This window comes from Harpia harpyja, chromosome 17 (assembly GCF_026419915.1).
Source record: "Harpia harpyja isolate bHarHar1 chromosome 17, bHarHar1 primary haplotype, whole genome shotgun sequence".
In the NCBI taxonomy this organism is placed as follows: Eukaryota; Metazoa; Chordata; class Aves; order Accipitriformes; family Accipitridae; genus Harpia; species Harpia harpyja.
Genome location: NC_068956.1, coordinates 14960207 through 14985017, shown reverse-complemented (window position 1 = coordinate 14985017; position 24811 = coordinate 14960207). Strand labels below are relative to the sequence as shown.

Genomic DNA, 24811 nt, shown 5'->3' with positions numbered 1-24811 from the left:
TCCCCCCCCCTCCCCCTCCGAACTTCTATCCCGACTTCCAGGCGGCCGCTCCGCCAGGGGGTGGGGAGGGGCGGCCGCGCTCCCCCTCCCCCGCCGGCCCGGAAGCGGGGGGCGGGAGCCCGGGCCGCCCCGCGCCGGCCGGGGAGCCGCCGCCGGGCGGGGGGTGAGAGGGGGGCATCGGCCCGGGCCGCCCTCCCCCGGCCGCGGCCGCGGCCGGCCCCCTCCTGCGGCGAGGGCAGCCGCGGGGCCGAGGCGGAGGGGCCCGGCCCTTCTCGGGGCGAGGAGGAGGCCGGGCCCGGCCTGACCGGCCCCTCGGCCCCCCGCCTCACCTGGCCGTGGCGGGGCGGCCGCGCCCCGGGCCGGCCCCGGCCTCCCGGGGCTGTTACGGCGCGGGGCGAAGCGGGGGCTGGGGGCGAGGGGCAGCGGGGGGCTGGGAGGTCGGTCGGGCCGGGCCGGGCCGGGCCGGGCCGGGCCGCGCCGCCTGACGCACTTTCTCCCGATTCCGCTGCGATTTCACTGGCTCTGGAGCTTCCCCCCGCGTTTACGCGTCGTGGATCTGAAAAGCCGGTTCCTAAAAGGACGAGACGTCTAGAGAAGTACCTTCTATTAGATAAAACGGGGCGGGGGGGGCAAAAGTGCCGGGAAAACAGCTTCAGGAAGTGGGGTTTTTAAATACAGAAAAACTTTTGTCATTTAACCACATAGTAACATCGACGTGAACGTGTAGCCATTCAGAGCATGTCATCGAGGAGCACATCCGGAGCACGTCCTTCCTCGTAAGAAAGCGAGGCAATTTCTACCTGAATTCTTGCAGAGAGAAGGCCACCCCCATCATAAAACTGGAGAACAGCCAGGTTCATAACTAGTTAGTAAATAAGCTTCCACCAAAACAGTGATACAGAACATGTAGGTGTCGCTTGCAGGGATCCACGATCAAGTAGGCAAAAGTCTGTTCGTGGCTTTTGCTTGAAGGGTAACATAGGCCATTATCATCCTGAGAGGAAGTAAAAAAAAAAAAAAGTATTAGCGACAACATGGATACCCATGAGAGAATTGGTAAAATCTGAATGATATGTATCACTTTGTTCCAATTGTAACATTTTCTTTTCATGGCAAAGCAGAACAAATACACCATAGTTTATTTAAGCGGCATTGTGACTCCGTGAGGATCTTGACACTACAAAATGCACGGCATTCTAAATGCGTGGTTCTGTCTGCATAGTTCCAATAACCCTGAGGCAAATGTAATATTAATACAAAATGTGAAGTTAAACATGTAAGCATGTATTTACACAATTAGAGCCTAAAATACAGATGATTAAATATCCAAGGGTCCAGTCATTTTCCTTTGAAACAGAAGAATGTTGAGGGACTCTATGCTAATACATAAAGCTGTTCTATCAGGAATTCTTTTTCACTTAACATTTGCTAATGCATCTGTTCAGTTTCAAATATTTGCATTTAAGGAAACCCCTCATTACAGCTCTTATTAACAACTTTAAGCTGTTCTTGAAAACATTTTGTGTGCCAGTCCTCAGAAAGAGCTTGAAGGGAGTCTAGGCACCTAGCTCCAAAATCCTCATTCTGAAAAAACACGTTCAGCTGACAACCAACACTACAAGAACTGGGCTCTTCAATTTAACATCCTAAGTCTGCACGTGTCAACAAAAGCTTCAGCATTGACAGGGCAGCACAGCTTGACACATGCTTCAAATCCAGTAGGGATCCAGAAACTAGATGGGGGGATTTCTGCAGGGTTAATTTTTTTTTTTTTTTATTCATTCAGTCTGGTAATTGAGCATCTAAAAGATCAAATACGTAGCTGACACCTCCACCTCCTTTCTTTTAAAACATGTAAGGGTTCCCTCCTGCTCCCTGACACCTTTATATAACAGTTGAAGAGATGTAGGTTCTGTTCCACTTGTTTGCCTGAGGGAAATTCCTATATTGCCTATATTGTCCATTTTCTCCGGGAAAATTTTAAACTCCTGACTACCGACTGTTCCAGATTAGAGGCACATCTCTCACATTCTTTTGTTGAAGCTGTCCTCCTTTCCATAAAATAATCCATCTTTTTTTTTTTGGACCAAGGAAACATGAAAACTGTAACCTCTCTCAGTGGTTAAGGCAGTCAGCTTAGAAGGAAAAGGTCTGTGTTCCAATTTCTGCTCCAAGGACCATTTGTGAATTTTATCCAGTAGGTGTTACTGGCACCCTATTTTCTCTCCTGTTATTTCAAAGAGGATGAACCTTCTACTATATGTTCTGGTGTCTTCCTTTGGGGGATTATTCAAGACCATAAATCTTAAATTAAGATAAGCACTACCAAAAAAAGCATTGTTTAAGACAGGTAGACATTTGATGATAATGTTTTTTTCACAGCATTTTCCGATGGCAGTCAAATGCAGCAAGCTAAAAATAACATTATATTTTTAAGCAACGCAGCATACAAGCTCTGTAGCTCCGATTTTAAGATGCCTAGCTCTCTTCAGGTGGTTTTTAGGGATACATGTGTATCAAACACTGGATTCTCAACTGCAGTAAGGAGAGCAAGCTTTAAGATTTTACAGTTCTCAGCATCACAATGCCTTTGGAGTTCGATCCAAAAATAACCTAAGCTTATGCACGAAACCAAAAAAAAACCAAGAGAAGACCGACATCAAGATGTGATTACTCATTAAACATTTTTCCCATTGCTACTGAAGGTCCCACTCCTGCAGTCCTTATGGAATCAACTGATGTCAGTAGAGGTTTTAACTGTTTAAAGGCAGTGTTAGCACACTGAACATTTGTGCTACAACTCAAGAACAAAAACGAGTTAAGTTCTGGTGATGAGGCATTCCAAGGAATTCCAGAATACACCAAACCTGGTATCAGAAAAATAATAAATATACTCTAATTAAATGAAAAGGGTCCTTAAATTTATTTTAATTAGTAAAAGAGGTCATAAACCCCCTAAAATACTTGAGCATAAAGGCTCCGGCATTTACACAGGCTTACTCTGGTTTTTAGAGCAATAGGGTGCACATACACCAATTAAGAATCATACCAATTTCATCTGCAGTGTGGACTTTGATTCAGACATGCAGGGGGTGTAATGATTGATTTACTGATGTTAGAGTAGGATAATTTTATTTTTTCTTTGTAGGAACACAGATAATCAGCTGATGATTTAAGAGTACATATGCATAGCATAATGCATAGCATAATATAGAAATAAAGATACTGCTGAACATCTCTCAAAACTGCATCATTTAACCAACAAAGTTTCTTTTTGAATGCTTTCTGAATAAACTATGCATTACAGTGATTTCTAACACTGCCATAGTTCCGGCTCAGGTAAAGAAAGTTCTAAAACACCAGTTAGCATCCAAATACTTTAAGCTGTAACAACGTTTCATTATGTGCAAGCCCCAAATCTCTCAAGGGTATTTGGAGTTCAACAGAGTACTTGGTCACAAGATTGAAAATTATTTCTCTTTGATGCCCAGGTCTATCGAGTCTTGATGCTAAACAGATCTACAGACATTTATAACTACACCTTGAAATATTTACATCTCTAATAGCATGCTTTTTTAGATACTGTTTCCAAAACAAGGGCTTCGTAGCCACAGCTTAGAAACCTAATAAAAAGGAAGGGATGGTTTCAGGATGATGTTACATAAAGTTTTTAATTCGTGATTCCATTTGTACTGGTGCAAATACACAAGTATATTTATTTGTCCATTTATTAATCCAGCTTGCAAAAATGTGTGTTCTTCTAGCTTCTCAGCTGCTCTTCAAGTCATTTTTACCAGAACAGCTTTTTTTTTAAATTTATATCAGGCTAAGAGGGGTATGTCCATTTCTTTCAGATACAAACCAAGAAAACGGCTTAAAAATTGGCAGCTCAACATTAAGATTATAATAACACACTCTACGGTTATTTACCAAATGAACTCAGAAACTAAATCTACTGCAGAAATGTAGTTATCTCCTTGAGAGAAACTTTTCATCACAAGCACAAAACATTTGTGCTCCAGTAGGTGCCCTTCCTGTAATTTCCAAGCAGAGTTTAAAGAGTTTTGATCCACAGAGCCATCAAAAAATCTCGACATACCAGTTTAAGCCTTTCTCTATTCTGAGAGAAAATTCTTCAGGATGTTCTTTAATGGAAACCAGAATTTCACAATTCTCCTTCACCTCAAAATTTTCAGAATGTGCAGTAAAGCCCAATTTTCCCCCAAGGCTACAGGGAGGATAGCCTGCTCTTTATTTACACTGGATCATCTTTTGTGCATCCACTTTTTTGTTTTCAAAAAGTTGCCAAAGTTTGTCTTTTTTTCTTTTCTTGTTTTTTAATACTGATGATATTCAATGTATGGCAAAGACAGTTAAGGGAACTCTTAAATATCATGCATCTACCTAAACACAGAAATCTGCAAAGTTCACATCAATCATTTGATTCAGAGATGGGGAGGAAACTAATAACAGAAGAACATCAAGTTATCAGGGTTTTGCTTTTTTATTTTATTTTTATTACTGTCTGCAGCCTAGTAGAAAGGTAAATTTTGATACACCCATAAAGTGCTTATTTTCAAAAACCTTTCAAAACCCTTTTATGAATCACACATAGTACCTAAAAGATGATGACCCACAGATAAACAAATGGGCTATTGGCAACTTACAGGGAGGTTTGTGCAGTCTGAAATGACATCAGCTAGTTCTTTTGAAAGTGGGTATATTATCTGACATTTAATTATTACATATTCTGGTTACTCAAGAAGAATTTGGAGCAGTCCATCCTACTATAACAATTAAATGACAGATATGCTGAATCTAGTAAACATGCAGCCAGTTCTCAAACTTATCTTGATGGTAAGTGTATGATTTTGCAAGAGAAACAGATAAGAATGAGACTTGACAAGGGAGGGGAAAAGAGGTTAGCAGTCATCTCACCACCCCAGCCTTTTTGTATACTAAACTTCCTTGCAGTCTGTACAGAAACAGATGCAATACAAGCTATTCAGAAAGTTTCTAGCAACATTTCTAAAACCAGAACTATACAAAGTCAAGAGTGGATTCTTAATCCTTACTGCTATCTCAAGTAGATCTAAAACCGGAATGATTCAAGCCTAAAGATATGTTTTTTTCATAAACTAGTTTCTGGATGACTACTATGACTTCAAGTGTAATCGAGTAAAACTATTTTTAGTGAGCTACCAAATAGAACTTTAGTTGGTGGTTACTGATGAAGAGTTAGTAAAGAGGACAAGAAAGCAGGATGAGACCAGGGAAAGAGTTCATGAATAAAAAATGACAACAACTATGGAAAAATAGCCCTTTAAAATGGAATATTATGCTTTCTTTGTGTAAATGTCAATTCATTATTTTCATGTTATGCATGTTACCTCAAAAAAAATCCCGTACTAAAAAATCATTAATACTTACATATGCAGACACTCTGAAGACTGTAGAAATTATACATATTTCTTTTGTTTCAGGATTCTTTTGAACACTGAAATACAAGGGAATAATACATACTTAATATGTACAGTAAGCACTGATTATTAGAGTCCTTCATTTAATAAATACTTTTATAACATATGCACTGTGTTCTCACTCAAATTTGATCAAGGTCAAATTAATAGTATTGGGTTTGTGTGGCAAAGTTTTGGTAGCAGGGAGGGTACAGGGGTGGCTTCTGTGAGAAGCTGCTAGAAGCTTCCCCCATGTCCCACAGAGCCAATGCCAGCCGGCTCCAACATGGACCCTCCACTGGCCAAGGCCAAGCCCATCAGTGACGGTGGTAGCGCCTCTGGGATAACAGATTTAAGAAGGGGAAAAAAAACCTGCTCAGCCGGGAGAGAGGAGCAAGAACATGTGAGAAGCAGCTATGCAGACACTAAGTGAAGAAAGGAAAGGGAGGAGGTGCTCCAGGCGCCGGAGCAGAGATTCCCCTGCAGCCCGTGGGGAAGACCATGGTGAGGCAGGCTGTCCCCCTGCAGCCCAGGGAGGTCCACGGGGGAGCAGATCTCCACCTGCAGCCCGGGGAGGACCCCACGCCGGAGCAGGTGGGTGCCCAAAGGAGGCTGTGACCCCGTGGGAAGCCCACGCTGGAGCAGGCTCCTGGCAGGACCTGTGGCCCCGTGGAGAGAGGAACCCACGCTGGAGCAGGTTTGCTGGCAGGACTTGTGACCCCGCGGGGGACCCATGGTGGAGCAGTCTGTGCCTGAAGGACTGCAGCCTGTGGAAGGCAACCACACTGAAGCAGTTCATGAAGAACTGCAGCCTGTGGGAAGGACCCATGTTGGAGAAGTTCACGGAGGACTGTCTCCCGTGGGAGGGACCCCACGCTGGAGCAGGGGAAGAGTGTGAGGAATCCTGGCCCTGAGGAGGAAGGAGCGGCAGAGACAACGTGTGATGAACTGACCCCAACCCCCATTCCCCATCCCCCTGTGCTGCTGGAGGGGAGGAGGTAGAGAAAATCGGGAGTAAAGTAAAGCCCGGGCAGAAGGGAGGGGTGGGGGGAAGGTGTTTTAAGACTTAGTTTTTATTTGTCATTATCCTACTCTGATTTTGATTGGCAATAACTTTAATTTCCCCGAGTCGAGTCTGTTTTGCCCGTGATGGTAATTGGTGAGTGATCTCCCTGTCCTTATCTCAACCCACCAGCCTTTCATTATATTTTCTCTCCCCTGTCCAGCTGAGGAGGGGAGTGATAGAGCAGCTTTGGTGGGCAGCCGGCCTCCAGCCAGGGTCAACTCACCACAAACTCATGTCACATTGATCATGAAAAGGTACGTTGACCATAGATAACGTGGTCATTTTACTGAAAAGTATTGAACGTATCTAGTCATCTGAGTTCGTTTTGCTGTTTCCAGCTACTAAATCACAGCAATATTACCGAGGTCTAGATGACTCCAATATAAAGTTTGCATTTTGATAGCTATGAAAAGTAATTCAGCTAAACATTTTGTAAAAATTTTTTCATATATTCTTTGAGAAAAAAAACTGTGAAGTAAAGTGCACCTTAACACAGAGTACAAGAAGCAACAGCAGTACTGGTGAAAAAATGCAGACTTTAGCTCATTTTTAATTAATATATAATTATAGTATAGGTTCATTTTTCCTCCTTTGGAATGTTGTATGTATAGACAGCTATGCAACTTAGGATGACATTAGTTCTGAATTTTTACATATATCTAGACTGTGTTTGTTGTGAAGACTGCCATTTCTTTCATCACAGTTACTAATAACACTAAGATATTATTGCAAAGCATCCAGGCATCTCAACGTATTTTGAATTTAAGTATTTTCAAATCTGTCATTTTTCCTCAGGTCTGCTTTAAGTGATGCTTACATTTCTTCATAAATTAGATCATGTAACTTCTATTATTTTATCTAATCTCACAGATTCCTATTTACATTAACTCACTGTGGAGCAGTTAAGCCTTATAAATTCCATACTTATACAGTTCCAAGAAATGCATAGCTCAAAACCTGCCTTGTCACAAACAGGTTCAGTTCCCTGGAAAGGTCCCAATATAGCCAAGTTGCTAGAGGATGTGTGTTAAACACAGCCCAGTTGTACACCACACCAGCTCCAAGCTGTCTGTGACAGCAGTCCCCTATTACCACTGCTTTCGCAAAGCTTCTTTTTATAAGAACAAACAAACCCCAAATCAACCAACATAATCTTTGTTGATTCAGTCTCTCCAACCAATAAAAGAAATTGACTTTCTGATTAACTGATTTCATCTGTAGAGTAATGACACAGTCATGTATGAATTAAGCCTATAGTGTGAAGTTGATCTTTCCTGTGGTGAGTCAGTAACGAGGCTTTCTCAGAATTTTTTGTTGCAGCTGACATGTTGATATACTCAACAGTGGATTAAGACAGCATTGCTGAAACTGGTACTGGCCCCAGTTGTCTGCCTTACCACCCCTCTAGAGATTACTGCCTTCCCAGCAGGGACAGCTCAACTGGTTCATGACTCAGCTTCTGAACCACTGCAGTTTACAGACTAGCATATTAAGATAAACTAACATGGATGTCAGTTTATGGTAATGTACCGGGCTGTAAACTGCAGCAGTTCAGAAACTGTTTAACCATCTCTGTTGAAAGAGTGACAATTTTCAGAACAAGGTATAGAGGGTTAGTGGGGTGAGCGCTTTCTACCACATATCACCACCTCCTAAAGCTACAGTTGTAGTTAAGTTATTCTGGCTTCACATTCTTGTGTCTGAAAACAATGCTTTCAGTTTCTGGTTTCTTAATTTTTATGTTATATATATCTAGGATACCAAAGTAAGGGGTGACAGAGGATAAGCCTTCCTATTTATTCCACTGCCTTGAGAAATATTCCCCTTGTGGTTAGCTTCCTGTAAGTCATTTGTCAGACTGAGTGTTTATTTCTAGTACTTTGGTTAATTTTTAAGGCAAAATAATATATCTGCCAAAATCGGATGAGATTCTTCCCTTGCGGACTTGAAAGAAACCAGGAGGTTGCCTTTGACAAGCTCATTTGCTCTATTTCTTTTTTTGTTTTTCCTAAAAGGTTTTAGAAAAAACTACATTCTCTTCTTGAAGAGGATAGTATTTCCTTAAAAATAGTCTTAATACCCCCCTTTGTTCTTTCAAATTGTTAACTTCTAAACTATTCATTTAATATGGTAGTTCCTTCATCTTTTTAATGTGCATCTATTCTCTTTTTATGAAAAGCAAACTTCCTCATTGTCTCTCAATTCACTTTGGGTTCTATTTATATCCTAACCTTACTGGCAATATTTTATTAGCCTTTCCAAACATTAAAAGAACAACTCAAGGCTTTCGCATAAATTCATGTAAAATGGGGGAAAGGGCATGGCGATGGCAAAGAAGAAAGGAGAAGATAACAATGACTACAAGATACAACAGCAGCTGTCACCGTGGAGAGACACTGTCAGAAAAATCAGGGGTTAAGTATAGAAGACAAGGTTTATCAACAAAGATTCATAGATTATATTTTAATTAACAAGTTTTTGTCATGTAAATGTATTCTTTAACTAAACCAAAAATACTACAACAAGGACTTTGAAATTATTTAGGTTACACAGGATGTGACACATAATGCTAAAATTTTGGATGGATTCAACTGGTCACAGACTAATTACTGCTGGATTAGTAACAGACAACAAGTTGTGCATTAATTCATTAGGAAGTAATTATTACTCTTTTTACAAAGGAGAAAATGTCAGCCATTTAATAGTTGTATTTGGAAGTCCCTAACTGTGCTTGTAAAATATCTAGAGCAGTTAATTTCAAAAGATTATTGCGTTCTCTGATATTAAAGCAATATACATGGAAATGCTTTAATGAAATGAAATCTCAAACCTTTTGACACTATTTTGAACACTAGTGCCTTGGAGTTAGAACTCAGGAAAGGCCAGAAGAAGGCTATAGGAAAGTGGGGAAAAGCTAATAAGAGGTCTGCCACTCCTGGCACTAAAGAGACTTTTGTGGAACTCTTCATGCCAAGGCTCTTTTCCGTAAGAAAAACTGTTACAGGACCAAAGAGTGGTGGTTTACACCTCTACAAGCATATCATGATTAGACTAAGTTCATCTGTGGGGGCTAGTTTTTCAATGCACATCAGATAGCAGCTAATAATTATTGAACTATCCATTTGGTTTTCACCAAGCGTTCTGAGCCCTCAAGACATAAAAATTAAAGCTTAAGAAGAGTACAGTTTACAGAATTCTTTAATACCACAAAAAGTTTTTAATATCACTTTACAAAGAGTAGAAAGTATCCAATGTGACTGCAATCCAAGATGAAAAGAAACCAGACAGAGGATAGCAGTCTAGAAAAGAAGAATTTAAGGAATATTTGATATTCAACAGGAATTTGAAGGTGAACTGGTTGGTAAACAGAATTTAAGAGACCACTACTCTCATTAGCAATTGTTTACTGAAAATAAGAGGCCATAAGAAAGTAATTTTCATTGCTTTATGTTCTGGTGTAATTTATGCAAAAATGAAGTAACTAACACAGTGCACAGCATGGACTAGAAACTAGAAATTAAGTCAAGACTGTGGCATGAGTATCCCTCTTCAGTGCTGCATTGCTGTGATGGGTTAACCCTGGCTGGACGCCAGGTGCCCACCAGAACCGTTCTATCACTCCCCCTCCTTCTCAGCTGGACAGGGGAGAGAAAATATAACAAAGAGCTTGTGGGTCGAGATAAGGACAGGAGAGATCACTCACCAATTACCGTCACGGGCAAAACAGACTCAGTTTGGGGAAAATTAACTCGATTTATTACAAATCAACCGGAGTAGGGTAATGAGAAATAAAACCAAATCTCAGAACACCTTCCCTCCACCCCTCCCTTCTTCCCGGGCACAACTTCACTCCCGGATTCTCTACCAACCCCCCAGCGGCACAGGGGGACAGGGATGGGGTTTACGGTCAGTTCATCACACGTTATTTTCTGCCGTTTCATCCTCCTCAGGGGGAGGACTCATCACACTCTTCCCCTGCTCCAGCGTGGGGTCCCACCCACGGGAGACAGTCCTCCACGAACTTCTCCAACGTGGGTCCTTCCCACGGGCTGCAGTTCTTCACGAACTGCTCCAGCATGGGTCCCTTCCACGGCGTGCAGTCCTTCCGGCACAGACTGCTCCAGCGTGGGTCCCCCACGGGGTCACAAGTCCTGCCAGAAAACCTGCTCCGTGGGCTCCTCTCTCCACAGATCCGCAGGTCCTGCCAGGAGCCTGCTCCAGCGCGGGCTTCCCACAGGGTCACAGCCTCCTTCGGGCACCCACCTGCTCCGGCGTGGGGTCCTCCACAGGCTGCAGGTGGAGATCTGCTCCACTGTGGACCTCCCTGGGCTGCAGGGGGACAGCCTGCCTCACCATGGTCTTCCCCACGGGCTGCAGGGGAATCTCTGCTCCGGCGCCTGGAGCGTCTCCTCCCCCTCCTTCTTCACTGACCTTGGTGTCCGCAGGGTTGTTTCTCTTACATGTTCTCACTCCTCTCTCCGGCTGCCGAATACCTCCGTCCCAACTTTTTTTCCTTCTTAAAAATGTTATCACAGAGGCGTTACCACTATCGCTGATTGGCTCGGCCTTGGCCGGCGGTGGGTTCGTCTTAGAGCCGGCTGGTATGGGCTTTTCTCGAACACAGGGGAAGCTTCCAGCAGCTTCTTACAGAAGCCACCCCTGTAACCCCCCCCGCTACCAAAACCTTGCCACACAAAGCCAATACAATTGCTTATCCTTTCAGTGGCTTTTTCTGTCTTAAGATGGTGGTAACAAAACAGCAACATCATTTTGGATAAACTGGGGGTGGGGGGAAATGAGACAAAGCAGGAGACAACTATGATTGTGAAGGGGGACGGAAAGTCTGAAACGTCAAGATCAAAAGCTTTCTCATGGGACTGACAGAGAACTTAATATCAGAGGAGCAAGATAAAAGATTTAGTTAAATTATTAGTTTCTTTTTCAACTGCTAGTCAGTGTTAACGCCAGGTCCACTGGCAATGAGAAACCAGAAGACATTTATAGGCACAGAAATGGAGAGACACATGGTAGATAAATATTGAAGATCAGTTATGTCACATGACTGAGTAGATGTACTTCAAAACTTTGGAGGATAGAAAGCAAGCTGCCAACTGGAAAAAAAAAAACCAAAACAAAAACCCACCCAAACACCAAAAACCAGAGGAATGGATCTTGAAAGGTTTTCTCCTGATATTGTATAAAGGACAGAAGTAGCACACAACAGAAAAATCACAGGAACATATAAAGGGTCAATAGGGAACAGGTTGAGGGTATAGAAAAAGCAAACCTTGAAAGCAGGATGAAATTGTGGGGAAGATTTTGGCAGCTTTTTTTTTTTTTCAAGTAACAAGAACTACTTGACATCCTTATCAAAAGGAAAAAGAGGAGGAAAAGGTTTAAGGAGATAGGAAGGTAAAGAAAAGGAGTGGCTTAGAACAAAACTTGAAAATGTTTAGGAGAAAACAACTCAACAGCAAAGGAAAGCAATAAAGTGAAGGAACTGATTGGATCTGTGCTTTGTCCTAGGTCAATTCAACAACACAAGAGCAGAAGCAGCTGTAGTCAATGCAGAGTCAACTAAGGCCAAGGATTAAGAACAAACAGCTTGTTTCAAGTGCAGAGTGAACAATTTAAAAGAAAAGGGAGGGTAGAGCTGAAGCACTGATGGATCCTTTTATGTCATATTCTCTATTTCTGAAGAACCCACTTGATTTACATCTACGTATGATATGAAAATAACAAAACTAATCACACTAATAAGAAAGCTCTGGTGACTAATCACAGTATTCAAATTAATACATGCAGCAATCTAAATTAATTATTTCTAAAAAATCATCTTGGAATATTGATAATGCTCAATTTCTCTGTTTCAGTGGTTTCTCTAAAAGTATCAACTGTTCTACTGCTACTTTAATCATTTATTTTAGATGACTCTGGGAAACACCACATGACTAAATCAACTTGCACCCTGAAAAGTGCTGACCATTAGAAAATCTGAGAGCTGCTTAGAAGTTATTAAAGATTTATAAGCTTCTTTGGTTAAGTATTACAAAAAATTCCCAAAACCAGCCAAATATTTCGTTTTAAATATTTTGTTTGGATATAGCAATCTATACACAAGTGCTATACAAGTAAAGAAATATTCAGGTGTTTAAGAATCACTGGGTCTAATCCTTTCACTGTATCTTTGTTCAGACATATAAATTTTACTCTTAAATTTATCCAAAGACATTTTAAGAACAGACAATGATGAATACATCTTACACGATTTTTCACCTAATATGCTTGTGTATAACCTTAAAATAGGACTCAATTGGTCATCACACCATTCCAAATAGAACTGAGAAGAAAGAAAAATATCAGTTCCTACTTTAAGCAATTTGAAGCCTTTGTAGTGTACATTGTAGTGCATTACTTAGTATCCACATTATCAGAGTTCTTCTACTATCTGTCATTTCAGAGGTCTGCAATTGTTTTCCATTGTTCAGGTTAATATTGTTCTTTATACTACCCTACAAATACTTATTATGAGTGGCAAAGTATAATATAATATAAAATTTTGGTAATATTATTGATGATCTTCATATTCCCATTAGCTTAACTAGGAATGAGTCTTTGCATAACCGAAAACTACATTCCATTTCCCACTAACCAGGAAATAAGAAATTTTGTCAATTGGAGAAGTCAGCATATGGACAAATCAAAACAGGGCAAAAAATTGCCTGTTTTTTCTGAATTTGAACCTCTGATCAATCACCTCTAATCTCAAGAAAAAAAATACATAAAATTCCAAATGATTCCATACACCAGACCTGGCAAAAATGTGTGTTAGTCCACTGCATCTTGTTAACAGCCAGATTCTCTCACCCTTAGCTTTATGCTGTGAGAAGTGTATTTGTGGAATTAAGAATGCCAAAATCCAACTGTATTTAAAAAAAAAAAAATCAGCTGGAATAAAATACATACAGGACTAAAAATTACAACTGAAGTACTTCAATTTTTAAATCCTAAGCCAAAAGCAGCTTGAAAGTAGTCCAACTATACATCCAAGACTTAATTGTTGATATTTTATCAATGACATTGGCAACACAATCTGGTTCCAGTGCCATGCCATGTTTTCAGTAGACAATTACAGAAAAAAAATCTTTAAAATGGGAGTGAATTATAAAACATCAATGTCCATATATGTAGTATAAAAAAAGTTTTTATGTGGGACAGATGCCATTAAAATTGCATATATTTTTCCATTGAACTATTACCATTGTTACATGGTATTTTGATAGTTGAAGACAAATAAGCATGCAGATTGATCAAATAACAGCCCCATTTTTGAAGCAGTAACGAGCAATAAATTTATACAATAAATTCACACAAAGTATCTATGCACAGCACATACATATACAGTTGTATAAAACAGAAAACACTTACCTCACCAAGTCTTTATATAAAGCTTTTGTAGTTTCTAAGTATGGGCCAACTACATCTTCAAACTGGCAAAGAGTTCCTCCAATGCAAAGATGCTTAAAAAGACAGAATAGAAATTCCTTGCGATCCAGTTGACTGAATAAGTCATAATGGTCTGAATCTTCAAGAAGCAAGACCTTGCAGAACAAGAAAATAACAAAGAAGTTGAATAGATGAAAATTTCGTATTTGAGATTAAGTTTATAAACAATGCAACTACTTTGCTGTATGTCACACAGAGTTTACGTCCAATGCATCTTCCAATCATGCAATTATGTTCAAAATTTATAGATACAATATAAAGCAGAATCACTGTCAGATTTGTGCCCACAAGACATAAGGGAAGATTTTTCAAGAGTCTTGTTATTCACTGGTTAATTGCTCATCATGCTAATGAAATAATCAATAATCTGAAAATAATCTAATTATATTTGGCATGTTGATCACTGGCAATTAGTTTGTCTTTGGTAACATTGCCTACATTTACTTTTTTACTTTTTCACAGTTATCTCACATTTGTAAAGGAATCCCAAGGATCTCCCAGAGGAGATGCCTCAAACGCACATCATTCTTTACTGCAGACTCTAGTGAGCCTTTATCTGTAGCCTGGATTAACCAGACGTGCTATCCAGCTGCCTCCATGCGTCCCACCTGCTTTTTGCTGCAATATTATGTGAACACAGAGGACTTGCTAGATTAGTTCCAACACTGCACACTGTAAGGGTGGACAGGAATTGTAACTCAGTATGACTACAAGATGTTTGAGTCACATCAGCCAAACTGCAGATGCCAACTCAAGGCAAACTGGTCAAAGCTACACATGAACTTACCGCTCTCTGGCCCTCTTTATAACATTACTACACAACCTGAGTAAAAAGGGGTCAGGGCAGCAACTGTTGTTGATGGCCTCCTCATACGTATCCCACCCCCTTCTTGGTTGAAGCAACACAAGACCTGGCAGGTAGGAAAGAAACGTGGTGTTTTGCAGCTGAGGGCCACCCTCCGACACCAGCAGACAGACAGTTTGCTGCCCCCTACAGTCTACTGTCCTAGAGCGCTGACTAATTTAATGTGAAGATTTGACGTCATTCCTGGAAGATTTTGACTCTTAATTCTTTCTGCTGTCTTAGGTTGTATGAGTAGGAATCACGTTCATTTCAAACAAATGTGAATCCCTCAACTTGTAAATGCAGACACACACATCCCTTCCAAGGGAAGGAAACTGGAGAGACTGAAACCCCAATGATTTCTTATTTTAAATGATGCCTGTCACTTTCCTACATAAAATATACTTAATCTTCAGAAAAAAATTCACATGCACCCAGCTTATAAATAAATACATACTATTTTGAACTGCTAGGCTACAAACCACATCTGAAATTCAAACATGAGCTTGAGTTCTCTCGTTTTCCCAGAACTTTACAAGACAGACCAGTATTTCAGGCCACATCCTGTAACCAGTGTCACTGGTTCAAATACATTGCCTTCAAAGGGTTTGCCAAGTGCAAATGAGTGCAACTCTATAATTATTAAGTACTTATGTTGATTATATATACAAGGAAGAGCAAAATCCAGTTCTCCCACACTATGCTTTGCTAATGCTAAACAAACATAAGTTAAAAAAAATGTTTTAGTTTATGAAGCTTCAAAAGAAACACAGTGAAGACATATGTTAATTAAGAAGGTAGCACTGTCAGAGAGATTCTTTTTCAGAATAATCTGCTCTCTGACACCTCCACTGGGGTACAACAAACAGTTTTTTACCTTGCAGGCCTGTTCAGGAGTTATATTTAGTCCTTTTCCAGTGTTACACTGAAAAATAATTGCCCTTTTCATAGTTTCCTCTCCTTGGTTTCAGTGAAAATACGTGAAGATGACTTTCCTTAAATGCCTTCACATATGATATGGTCAGCATTCCCAGCTAGGAATGCTTCAGGATGTAGCTAGCTATTGACTACATTCAAATTCTTCAACTACCTGGAAGGTTGGATGAACCCACAGCTCTGGGTATCATGGGACCTTTCCATTGGCACCACTTGTTTTCCCCTCCTAGGCAAATGAGTAGCTGCATTTCCACCCCCACTCCCCCCCCCAAGCACTGACTACCTGAGACAAGGGTGGGTAGAAGAAGGTTTTACCTTTTTCTCCCACCTGAAAAGGAAAGAGGGCCCATCTGGAAAACAGCCATTGCTTTCACACATTCAGGCACTGCAGTACCTCAGTCATTTCTATCACATGGCTATTGATGCCCATTTTTACCATGGAAAGTATTTATTGTCAGAAAAAAAAAATACTGAAAAATGTGTCCTTACGGTACCTAATACAGTATGAAAAATCATAAGAAATTATTCATTGCTATACTGACCTTCCTTAATTCATCAGAGATGAGAATATCATCATAATAGTCATCATAACATTTCACAATATCTCCAGTTTCTCTAACAACTCCTTCAGAGTATAGCCGATCAAAAAATGACATGGAAATCTGTGTACAGGGCACCACTGTAGCTTCAATTTTTGTCACTCTGGAACCTGGAATATAGAGGAAGGCTTCACTCCAAGTCTCTTGCAATAAATAAAATAGGAGAATTTCCATGAACTAATGGTTTTACAGTAATTTGTAATTCGATACAGTGTGGAAATAATCAACTTTTCTAAACAGTTGTGTGGCATATTCTTTAAAAAAATACAGATCACAAACTCAATGACTCAATCACACAGTCCCTCAAAAAACAGAGAAAGCTAGGAAAGAAACAAGTGTAAAGAAAACATTAAATTCATCTGAATGCTACCCTTCATTAAGGCTCATGTGTCTGCTCCCCCTGTCGGTAATACTATCAACGGAAAAAAGTAATAGATGAAACACCCTGGTGAACTTCACATCATGTTAGGTCACAGAAACACCCTGGTGAACTTCACATCATGTTAGGTCACACCCTTAGAAAATCATATTCCACAGCTTAAGCCTTAAAGAATCTGAGAACAAATACCAAATTTGGCGGGATGAAGTACTAAAGTCAATAGCTGCTAACAGCACCCCACAAAGTAAAAACCAAAATGACCACAGCCCTGATGAATTTTTGGTTTCTTAAGTATTATATCTGAACTTTCTGAAAAGTTATTTTGTAGCTACTGTAAGCTGTACTAACCAGTTATTTCAGAAGTGCTATTACAGCACTTCCTGTATGAATCTGGAGTATTATCTCTATAATCATTAAGTGCAGAGTACATTTTTCTACAATTTTTATGTTTTCTGTGCTTGCAAGTTATCCAAGGCCTGATCCTGTTGCTCATAGACATCTAGTGCCATTTGAGATGCCCTACAGTATTTTCCTTAATGAGGTATCAGTCCATAAGGGCACACATCTTCTCTATATACAGTGTTACATCTACGAATCTGTATGTGTGGTGTTAGATAAATTATGGCATCTCAAATAGCATTGTACTCCATGTTTAAGAAGCTTTGGACTCAGTCCAGTTCCATCTGCTCTCTACGGTCCAAGTGTTCAGACCAAATGTTAGAACATATTCTCTACTCATCTCCAAGTCCCCCTGAACACCTTTCAAAGTACTTCCGAACAGGAGAGGGGAGAAGAGCACAAGTGAGCATGAGCATGCGTGAGCATGCAACACAAAGGCAATGTGTCCTGGCAGAGATAATATTCACAGCTTTCCATGAGTTACTCTTATCTTTTCTCCTCTGTAGGTTCCCTTGATGGGAGATTGGTCGACACCATCACAATGTCAAAAGGCTTTTGACCATACAATTAAAGATAAAATTAAGTGGTGTCCTGACAAACAGACCTAAAGGATCGCTAAAGACTAGTATTTAGGAAATGTCCAGATTTCACTCTAGATGACAGTATTTCAGGAACAGAAACATGCCAAAAAGGGATGTATGAACCACAATGCTTCCAAGAGCACCTGTCGTTTCATTCTGATCCTAATCTTTGCAAGTGTAGTATAACCTAAAATTTCTCTTGCCCCCACACTTCCAAAAAGTCCTTGGGATTTCTCCCATATATGAGCATTTTGCTATCTAAACCCAGGTAAACTGTAATACCTACCTGATCAACACTAAGAAAAAAATTAAAGAGAAGTTACAAGTTGATAGCTTGAAGATGTATCTACTTAAGACAAAAATACTGGCATGAAATTTTATAATTATTTTATTGGGCCAATGTGATGTAAAGAGAATCAGCTATAGAGAAAAGCGCAGCATTTAATTGCTTGGCTTCACATCTACAGCTATGGTTATGAAAAAGGGTACCTTTTACTAAAGAAAAAAGGTTTAGGACATTCTCTTACCTGTCCACATAGTGACTACCAAAAAATAATCAAATTATGTAACCAAAATCACAAGTCACAGAAAACCTATCTTACAGCCTCACAACCTAAGAAAAAATCAAACTGATTTTTATTTATTTATTTATTTATTCATTTATGCTTCCTCCCACCCCTCACCTCCAGACTCCTCTAACTTCTAATTCTCCAGCTTCCTTTCACAGGGATAGAATTTAAATCAGCCTCTAACAGAAATTATTTTGTAAAGACCTATGAATCAAAAACTGAGTCAACACCAATAACAATCAGATGTTAAATGACTTGAGAAAAAAGAAACATCTTACAGTTTCCCAGTTATTGAGCTCAAAGTATAAGAAATTGAGCTATTTATAGGCCTTCAAATTGTTATGCTTTTATTGGGGGGGGTGAGGAAAGGAGACACACTTCTGCTCTGAAACAAGATCTTATGAAAACTTTCATGAGGAAAAAAATAATCAAGAATTTTGTAATCTATTCAGTAGTTCAGAAAACCAAACTATAAATGGAAAAGTTTAAATATACTGGAAGCTCCTATTCTCCATTTGAGAGGTGAGATTTGAAATTGGAGATTCAGAATTTCCTGGAAAAGAGTGACCAGTTTTAATAACACTGTAAAAGTGAGCAATAAAATAGGAAGAAGAAATGCCTTGACAGCTCTGCAAGTGGAAAACAAAGAGCTGAGAAGTATGAAGCAGATTAAGCTTCTTAGAACAGCTAGCTCTGGAATATCTATAAAGTGCTACCAATATACTTTTAAATGAACACTTTGCATATCTAGTATGGGCTAGATAAACCCCAGATTAGGTATATTTAGAATTCCTCCAAAGTTTAAGAAAGATTTTTACCTCAGGGAAACATTTTACAACTTACCATTTACAAAACAGTTTATATAGAACTTACATAATACAAGTTCAGTGCTCTGTACTAAAAAGATGGTATTTCAAAAGTAAAAGGTGCAGGTTGATGATTTATAGGTTCGAATAACATCTAAAATTTTTGCAAATTATAACCTATAAGAGTAGTCTAAAAAATTGCTGATTTAAGATTACTTTCCAGATTTTAAAAGCCCATTCCAAAGACAGCAATTGTTAGAGCTTCAAGTATATATGGCAACTCAAGAATCTTTCTTAAGCAAATACTGAATTTTTATTTACACAAAGACAGTAACCCTATCCCTTTGAAGATAACTTTTCAAGTGTTAACTGAGCTTAAACAGATACAGTCCTGCCTCTCCAAGACTGCTGACAGGTGCAAGACCAGTAATGTGTCCAAGGAAAAACTACTATTTAGTTTTCATTGCAGCTATTTAAAAATACAAGTCTCAAGACATAAGTTGGTATGCATCAAATTTTGCTGCTTCTATTTTAGAAATATGAGAGTAACAGGTGAAAGGGGAGCTTAAAGTACATGACAGAACTATCAGGTACTCTGCCATGCAGCCGCCAAGAGGGGAAAAAAATACCCCTACTACAACAGGCAAAAAATTGTGGTGTGAGAATAGGTAATTAAGTATCTGTGTGATCAGATGAAGCAGACTAGAGAGTATCCTTGTGTAACTGTTTACCTAAAATGTTATATTTCAAGTAATGTTAAAGCTGGAGTCCTTGAGATGATGTACTATTGTGGGATGCTACCAGGAATCCCAACATGTTGGGGAGCTGAGAAGAGAGGTACATGTTGCATTCCTTGGGGACCCCATGTTTTATGCCACCTTTTGATCTAACAGATGGAGACTGAGGATATTACGGTCTGATAATATTAAGGTGAGGATGAAAAGCAGTCAAGAGAAGAAAAAAATGAGATTAGATACAGGAAAAAAACAAAGTAATAACTTTTAGAAACAGATTTTAGGAAAAGGAGATACACAAGTAAGAAGAGGTAGAGAGAAATATGAAAGTGAAACCATGCCCACTGAATTAAAAAGAAAAATAAATTCTTAATGACAAGGTAAAAGGGGACCACGGCCTGGAAAAAAACAAAAGGATTATGAAAACAAACTCTCTCATAAAGTAATATTATATTGATGTTTTATATAATACTGACATGTTTTTTTGTAGGTCCATATATACTTTCAGCCCAAGCTCATGGCAGGGAGGAGAAGGGAGGTTTTTAAGAACCTATCTAAACCCCACTTATATTATGCATCCAAAATATCTCCCCTCTGCAAAAAAGCCCTATTTGCAAGAGAATGAATACGGTATTCAAATCAACCTAGATTATGTAATTTTCTTCATATTTTCTAAAAAGAAAAATAAGCCCATTTCCAGTATTTTCTTTCAAGAACAGGAACTTGTTTTTAAAATAGTTACTCCACAGTGATAAGTAAATGATATATCTGGCTTAATATATTGGCATGTCTGAAGAAGAAAATACTAGAAGATCATTTTTTACCTTCTCCCACTCAAAGCTAATTCTTACTATATTTTCAAAAAATGCACATGAAGACTAAGTATAGAAAAATGTGCCAACATTCCTCACCAAAAATAGGCAAAGAATGGGAAGATGAAATTTTAAGAGCAAATGGGGTATACCAGCTGTTCAGGATTTAGAAAGGGAACCCTTCCAGTCCTTGGAACAAAATGCATTACTTCTGTGCTGAGAAAGACTGAGCAGAATAAGGAGTTAAGCTGGGATACTTGGCAAGTGACCCTCCGCTCTTAACACAAGGTATGTAACCTACTGACCTTCACTACAGGGACTGGCAAGTCACAGCCTAGACTGATAGCCTAAAAAAATTCTTGCCTAAAGCAGGAAAAGGTTTACCCATGGTTCAAAATATATTTATTTTCTTTTTGCTTGCCAGAGTGAAAAAGAGGTACCTGAAGGGGAACTGGAGATATTTTTTGCATCTTATATATTCCAATTGTTTTAACAGCCAGATACAGTGTTTGGAAAATGGATTTTGCTGACAAAAAGGTGGCCATGTCTAGTGTCATTGTATATAGTGGGGAAAACGTATGCCAATTCCAGAGAGTTGAAATAGAAAAGTTAGAAAATTCCCAAAGCTCCATTAAATATTTACACACAGTAAAGTATCTGCAGACAAATGAAGAGAACTGAGGACTTCCCACAAGCCCCTTTTAAAATATTCCTATTAAGGAAAGTCACTTAGTGATATCAGAGTTCACATTATGCATAAAATCCCATTACATTATCACATGCAATTTTCATGAAAATTTGCATGTCATTTACAAAATCAAAAATACAATTTCAAAGTGGTGCCATAAAATCATGTGCTGTTTGCTTTTGGTCTTTCTCCTTTAGTGTCTCATCTCCATCTACAGACATAAGTGTTATAAGCAGTTAATGACATGGCAACAAACTAGAAGTCAACCTCATGCCATGATTGCAACTAGAGTAACCTATCACATGGCTCTCTTTCTGCACCTAGATCACTTTTGTTGTGCAGATAGCATATTTACACAAGCTTGGGCGTTTGCTCTATCTAATCTTCTGCTCTCTCAACTTTAATGCGTAACAGACCAATAATCTCAGATCTGTCCTAAGCTGGTTGCATCTATAGAAGAGTGTCTTTCTCCAAATATTATCTGAATAAGGTAGTACTATAATTCCACAATTAATGCAGTTGATTATGTCTGGATACACGATCAGGTCAACTGGATGTTTAAAAACACTTCTAGTAGCTTGGTTTATGGATCGACACAGGGGTCAAGGAAAAAAAAGTGTAAAATATGACAATTTAGTAACAAACTATGTAAGAATCTTTTCTTATTATTTCGTAAAAGAAGTTATTCTTTAAGCTATTTCAACCAGATGAAGATACACATATATGAACTGTCATTATTACAAAATGGTAACTTAGAGGAAAATAGTTACGACACAGACTTTTTTATTTAAGATTAATTTATTCTAAATTTACCCAATGTAGTCCATTGTCCCGAAGCTGAGAGCAACTTTAAACTGGAGTTCACATTGTGGTCATTAAAAAATGCCTATAATATTCAAATAAGAGAATACAAGTTAATGAAATGAAACATAAAATCATCCTTTATAATGTCTTGGATACTTTCAAAGTAAATTATAAGGATCCAATTAGTAAGTAGATTCTGTATGATCTTTCTGTTTGGATACTAAATATCACACCACTAAATACATGTTATGTAGCCAGCATCTTTTATATATTCAAGATATCTTCATGTACATATTTTTATATGCAGTATTAAGGTTTTACAGTAAAGCACTTTTAGTCCAAGAACACACAAATAGGATGTATGAAATCCTTGGAGGTACAGAAAATGGAAGAAGAGATGAAACAATTCTATCTCTGCATGCAATGGTGTTGAAGTAAAAAATGAAATGCTACGTATGATTGTAAAATTTACATTTTGTAAATAAATCTGAAGCTTGGAGAAGTGTAGAGACACACAAAAATTATTAAACAGATACAGAAGAAATCCATAAGTTATTGAAGGGATGGAGAAGATGTTCCACAGTAAGATTTGAAGTATTCAATCTTATTGATTTATCAATTTAAAAAAGGAGACATCCATAGTAATATTGGTAGCTGACAAGTTTAAATGATAGATAAGCCAATTAAGAAAACCCACACTTATGTATATGTATACAAGCATAGTGAATAATCATTGACGAAGCTGCTAAGAAAATGATGGATTTTTCAGTCTTTGCATCACCAAATCTCTTTACCACCTCTCTGGGATACAGAGAGATCAGACTATATAATATAATGGTCCCTTTGTTCTCAATTAATTCACAGCTACTCGGAGTTCATAATTTCATAGTGATATTTTTACATTTTTAATTCAAAAGAGACAAGCACTGAGAAGGTAATGCATATTTTGTAAACTTCAATCATTTGAAATGTTTATCAGTGGGAGATGAAATATTGGTATATTTCTGTGTGAATTTCTTCAAAATACAAAGAGGCTGAATTCTTTATCCAGGATAACAATATAAAGTAGACAAACAACCAATCAAGGAGTTGTTTTTAAAACAACAGATGTAAAAACAACACTGTTTTTAAAACCAAAAAAAATTTTTTTTTTTCTGTCTGCAAATAGATGAACAGATTTGAGTTTGCAGACAACAAAAGTGGAGGACACAAAATCAGGAAAAGACTTGAGTCTCAAAAAGCTTAGAGCCCAAAACTCCAGTATAACACAATGGTATCCAATGAATTTTAAAATCTTGTATTTTCACATATATGGTGCATATGCACGTCTAATTGCACAGTGTATTTCCTGTGACAAAGCAGTAATAGCTGTGAGCAAGAGTACCAACTGCATGTACGCTGTTTAAAGTCTCCCCCTGGGTGGACTTTCCAACATTAAATGTGGTGCCCAAGATCAGCATCCAGTTCAGATTCCCACTCTTGGGAATCTTGGATGACTAAATTGTTCCTTCTTAAAGAAGAGTAACATTAGTACAGACTGAAATATTTTTACTGGACAATACCGTTAACCCACAAAGTAAGACTTGAGCACCACACCTAAATCACCTGCTTTCAAGGAGACAGCGAACAGGCAAAGAGCATGCTAACACTGCTACAATGTTTGCCATTATGCAGTTTTCCAATAGCTATAATTTAATTGAAAAAAATCAACTTAAAATATAAAGGACTTAGAACTACCATAACAAATTCATCCTTTTGATAGGGCTTAAACTGTTGGTCAAAACTGAACGCTTGTGCTGTCATCCTGCCTTGCATGGACCTGAAATGGAAAAAGGGAGATTAAATATTCTGCAGACATACTAGGTACTTACTTGCTCTGCAATTTTGCCTAAGTACACTACATAAAGTCCTATTCTGACCAATAATTATACTTTTTTTTTTTTTTTTTCATTCTCACTTACAACCGCCTCCCACCCTTGCTGGGAGGGGTGGGGAAGCACAACGGCTGCTCAAGCAGCATCAGAGCAACGCTGAGAAGCTGAAATAGGTGTTGGCTAACTCTGGAAGACAAGGATAAATGCCGTGCACCTCAGAACAAGCGTTTTACGTGCCTGAAAAATACTGAGGAGACTTCCAGCTAAGGGGGTGAGGTGAGACAGACACGGACTCGCCGCCACTTCAGAGCGGGAGCCCTGAGGGCGCCGCGACGGCCCCAGCCCTCAGCGCCGCCCGCCCTTTCCCTCCCTCCCACCCGCCTCTCATCGCTCCCCGCCACCCCCAGCGAGGCGCCTCTCGCAGCGGGATTTCCCCCTCCCACCATTTGAGGAGTCGGTCCTGGACGTCCCTGTCCTCCAAGCAGGGGAAAGCTTTCTGGGGCAGGGAGCGGAAAACGAAGCCCGCCACGCAGCGCCGATCGCCGGCGGACATCTTCCAGGGCCGGCGGCGGCTCGGCGGTTGCCGTGGAAACGGCGCCGCGCGGGCGGTGCTCTGCCGGCGCGCTCCCGCCGCGGGGCTCGGCCCCGCTCACCAGCGTTCCGCCGCCCTGCGGGGCCGCCGCTCGCCGCTTCCCAGTGAGGGCCGCAAGACACCGCTGTCCCCCTTCTGACAGGATTTCTTTGATTTTTACCTA

The 24811-nt window shown here is 39.5% G+C and overlaps 1 protein-coding gene across 1 annotated transcript; it reads right to left on the bottom strand.

The window, feature by feature from the left end:
* Positions 1–609: 609 nt before the first annotated feature.
* CFAP300 (cilia and flagella associated protein 300) lies at positions 610–24623 on the bottom strand. Its single transcript, XM_052812984.1, has 7 exons — positions 24500–24623; positions 23920–24001; positions 22192–22264; positions 16354–16520; positions 13954–14126; positions 5431–5497; positions 610–994 (listed from the first exon to the last, which is right to left on the bottom strand). The coding sequence occupies exons 1-7, from the start codon at positions 24607–24609 to the stop codon at positions 863–865; spliced, it is 804 nt and encodes a 267-aa protein (XP_052668944.1). The 5' UTR covers positions 24610–24623; the 3' UTR covers positions 610–862.
* Positions 24624–24811: the final 188 nt, after the last annotated feature.